Source organism: Lactuca sativa, chromosome 8 (assembly GCF_002870075.4).
Source record: "Lactuca sativa cultivar Salinas chromosome 8, Lsat_Salinas_v11, whole genome shotgun sequence".
In the NCBI taxonomy this organism is placed as follows: domain Eukaryota; kingdom Viridiplantae; phylum Streptophyta; class Magnoliopsida; order Asterales; family Asteraceae; genus Lactuca; species Lactuca sativa.
Window position 1 is genome coordinate 159,083,196 of NC_056630.2, and position 3,885 is coordinate 159,087,080.

The 3,885-nt window shown below is 34.2% G+C and overlaps 1 protein-coding gene across 1 annotated transcript; it reads left to right on the forward strand.

Moving 5' to 3' along the window:
* Positions 1 to 353: 353 nt before the first annotated feature.
* On the forward strand, positions 354 to 1,751 carry LOC128128123 (mannose/glucose-specific lectin-like). Its single transcript, XM_052766950.1, has 3 exons — positions 354 to 643; positions 736 to 1,185; positions 1,302 to 1,751. The coding sequence occupies exons 1-3, from the start codon at positions 404 to 406 to the stop codon at positions 1,551 to 1,553; spliced, it is 942 nt and encodes a 313-aa protein (XP_052622910.1). The 5' UTR covers positions 354 to 403; the 3' UTR covers positions 1,554 to 1,751.
* The last annotated feature ends 2,134 nt before the right edge of the window (positions 1,752 to 3,885 follow it).

A 3,885-nucleotide genomic window follows, 5' to 3' on the forward strand; every position in this document is an offset into this window, starting at 1 on the left:
GAAACATGTTTCTGTTTTCTATAATTTGTTCCAAATCGAAGAAACCTACAATGATGTAAGATGTAATAATCAACTATATATATACATGTTCAATTTAATAATAAATATAAAAGTAAGGCTACTACAGGAATTTCAGATGGTTTAAACGCCCTAAGCTAGATGCCAAATACCCAGATAAGTGACAAAAAATATTTTAGAGACGATTACTTTTACAATTATAAAAACTGGACTTGCTTCAAAAAACCATATAATCACCGGGACTATTTTTGTAATTTACTCAAATAGTTTTGGTTAACATGTATTTAAGGAGCCATTGGTCATTCATTTGACACACACATTGAGATCGAGGAGCTTGTTCCTTATTGCATTGCATTTATATAGTTAATTACGTATTGTGTTTCTCATGGAAGGGGTACAAAGTAGCAAAGTAGCAGGATGTATTCGAGTTGGAAAATGGGGAAAACAAAGTGGAGGTCCTCAGAATGAGTGGTCTTTTGCACTTGAGAAAGATCATAAACTGGTGAAGATAACCATTGACCATGGTGAACTAATATACTCTCTCATGTTCACAACTAAATGCGGAGGTGTTTTGCATAATTCCAACAAGTTTGGTGGTTGGAATGGTGGAGACACAGTTTCTGAGGTGAGTTGATCTCTTATTCTCTTTACTCCACTAATCATTAATCAATATGCAGCGATATTTTTATTAATCAATATTCTTGGTGGATTAATCAGGTACACTTTGAGGGTGATGAGGAAATAACTGAGGTTGGTGGAGCCATTGGTAATCGAGGGGGTAATCTAGTAATTTCATTACTATCTTTTAAGACAAACAAGAGGACATATGGACCTTTTGGTTGTGCAACTGAGAATGTTTTTTCTTTACCATGGCACAAAGGCTCATTAGTTGGGTTTTATGGGCTTGCTGGCTATTATATTGATGCCATTGGTGTGTATCTCAAAGCCTTTGAGAATATCATACAGGTTGGAACATGGGGAAAAACTGAACCTGGAAGTCCACAAAATGTTTGGTCATTCCAACTTGAGAAAAATCATCATTTGAAGAAGATAACCATTGATCATGGTGATCTTATATACTCTCTCATCTTCACCACACAATATGGAAGCTTAACACAAACTACTGAAACCTTTGGTGGTTGGAACGGTGGAGACACAGTTTCTGAGGTAAACAATTCATAAATATATATTCTTCAACTTATTTTTTTATGATTGATATAACATGTCTTTTAATATTCTTAGTTATCTTTAATTGACATGTTTAATTTTTCATTCATGGTTAGATAATATTTGAAAGGGATGAGGAAATAACTGGCATTTGTGGAACAAGTGCATTATCAAGGGGAAGTGTTGTTGGATTGCCTATAATATCATCAATATCATTCATCACAAACAAGAAAACTCATGGACCTTTTGGTAATGTAAGAGGGACTCCTTTCCCTGTATCATGGGATGTTGGTTCTTTTGTTGGATTTTATGGGCTTGCTGGCTATTATATCGATAACATTGGTGTGTATTTGAAAGCCTGCAAGTGAGATAAGGACAAAATAACCTTTGAAATATGTATGTACTATGAAATAAGGAACATATAACCCTTTGAGGTTATGATGTCTATTCGAAGGTTACTGGCTATCACTACGTTTGTTATGTTGCTTTGTGTTTTATTGTTCGGAAAGGACACCATGTACTGATCATGATGATATCATATGGTCTATCATGCTATTTCAAATAAATATATGCAAATAAATTATCTATGAAGGATGCTTCCATCAAGACCCAATCCATATCATGCTACCACTTTGGTTTCCTTATATCATTGGTTACAATATAGTTTTTTTTCGATGAAAAATGAACGAGTATGTAACAATAAACATTTTTCTTAGTTAGAAGAGTTTGTTAAACCAGATCAAAGTGAAGTCACAACCAATCTAAATCTTTATATGATTTATAATGTGAAATAACACCTCAAATTAAAGGAAATCAGAAATAACAATAATAAATAAAACAACCAATATTAGCGACAGACACACTGAGATTTATATGTAAAACCTAAAATACCATGGGCAGTAGATCTAGAATTCGATGGTATTGGAACATATAGTTTATTAACTGAATGTCTTGATCATAGAAACGTGATACACAATGATTAAATACCAAAGGACTTAACAAACTAAGCTAAAAATTAGGAATAAGATAAATACATATACTATCAATATCCTATCATATCTTGTATTTCCCCTTAAGACGAAACTTGCTCTTTATGCCCATCTTTCCAAGAAGAAACTTAAATTGATTCCTTCCAAGTCCTTTTCAAAACCTTTGGTTAACAGGTCAGCAACCTGCCTTTTGTTGTCGATCTTCATTAATGTGATTTCTTGAGAAGCAACCCTTTCACGAACAAAAAAAAAAACAGTCCGTTTCAACATGTTTTATGCGTTCATAAAACATAAGGTTGTTACCAATATGACGGACAACATAGTTGTCGCAAAACAAAACTGTTGGGCAGCTAATGACAATCTGGAGTCCTTAAGGATCCATCTAACCCACAAAATTTCACTCACAACAGATGCCATAACTCGATAACCAAAATGTACATCCTCTAACTCAAAACTAACCCATCTAAAGGCTTTGATGCTAAAGGATTTATCAAGTTGTATCTTTGTTTCTTGAATCCGGTCTAGATTATTTCCAGCTATAATAACATCATCCATGTAAATTAAAATGACAGTTCACAAGAATGTGTACTCAATCCCTTAGTCCTTCACTTGACTTCACATATACATATGAACAAGGAACTAGTCTTAATTTTCCAAAGATGAAAAATTTTCATTCATCATGCTGTACAACTTGCATGATTCCAAGTTTCGGTCCAATTGAAACTTGGATGATGAGGATCTTTCTTTATTTGGTAAATTTAGACATTACCACAAATGAAAGAATCAATTTCATATTTCCACTCTTCCTATTAATGGAATCATATAAGCAACAATTTTTTTCCCTCAAATGCCATTGTAAGGATATTTTAAAATAAATAAAATCATCATTTTTTTCCTTTTATTTTAAAAACTTTGCGGAAAAACTATCCTTACAATGCAAAAGAGCATGAAAACTATGTTGTTATCTGTTCCTAAGAAATATATCAGAACTCCTAAGAAGTAGCTCAAGAATCCGATCTTCAAACTATGCGATAGAAATCCATCTACGCGATCAGATTCAGCATATTCTTTCTTTAAGTTTCTTCATTTTTCTTTGATTCTTAAAACATCAACATGTGACCCAGTCACATCATGTATCAAGAATCTCAGAATAGAAACTTAGCAGAGTTAGATAGTGGACTTTACCTGAAGTAGAGTCGAACTTATTGACTTTAACATCCTTAGGTAAAATTTGGCAGCTTCGCAAGTAATACCCCTTCCTTTGGCAATATAAACATATCGAGCCTTTGGTAATGGTACCGGTACTATCACAGACTTAGCTTTTCTCTTTACCATTTGGTCAACCAAGTTGACTATGGCCGATCCCTTTCCATTGGGAAGAGAATGTTTTTTCTGGATTTCCAATGTCATCATTGTCAATGTCCATAAAGTTTTAGGAAGTTGATCTTAGCAAATAGATGAGATCATTAAGGGTCTTGTCATAGTCTGTTTCATAGGGGTCCCAAAGGAACTCACTATGTGACTTAGAAAGTGATTGAACATCCAACTTTCTTAAGACTTTGACACCCAACTCTCCCGACTTGTCAATATGTGACTTCATCTCGTAGATGTGATCACACCTAGACCTTGCGTTGCCAATAGGGCTTGAGTGACCTTGAACTTGTGGGTTAGGGAGAATAATTGGAGGAGGTGGAGAAAGTGAAGTTCCAAG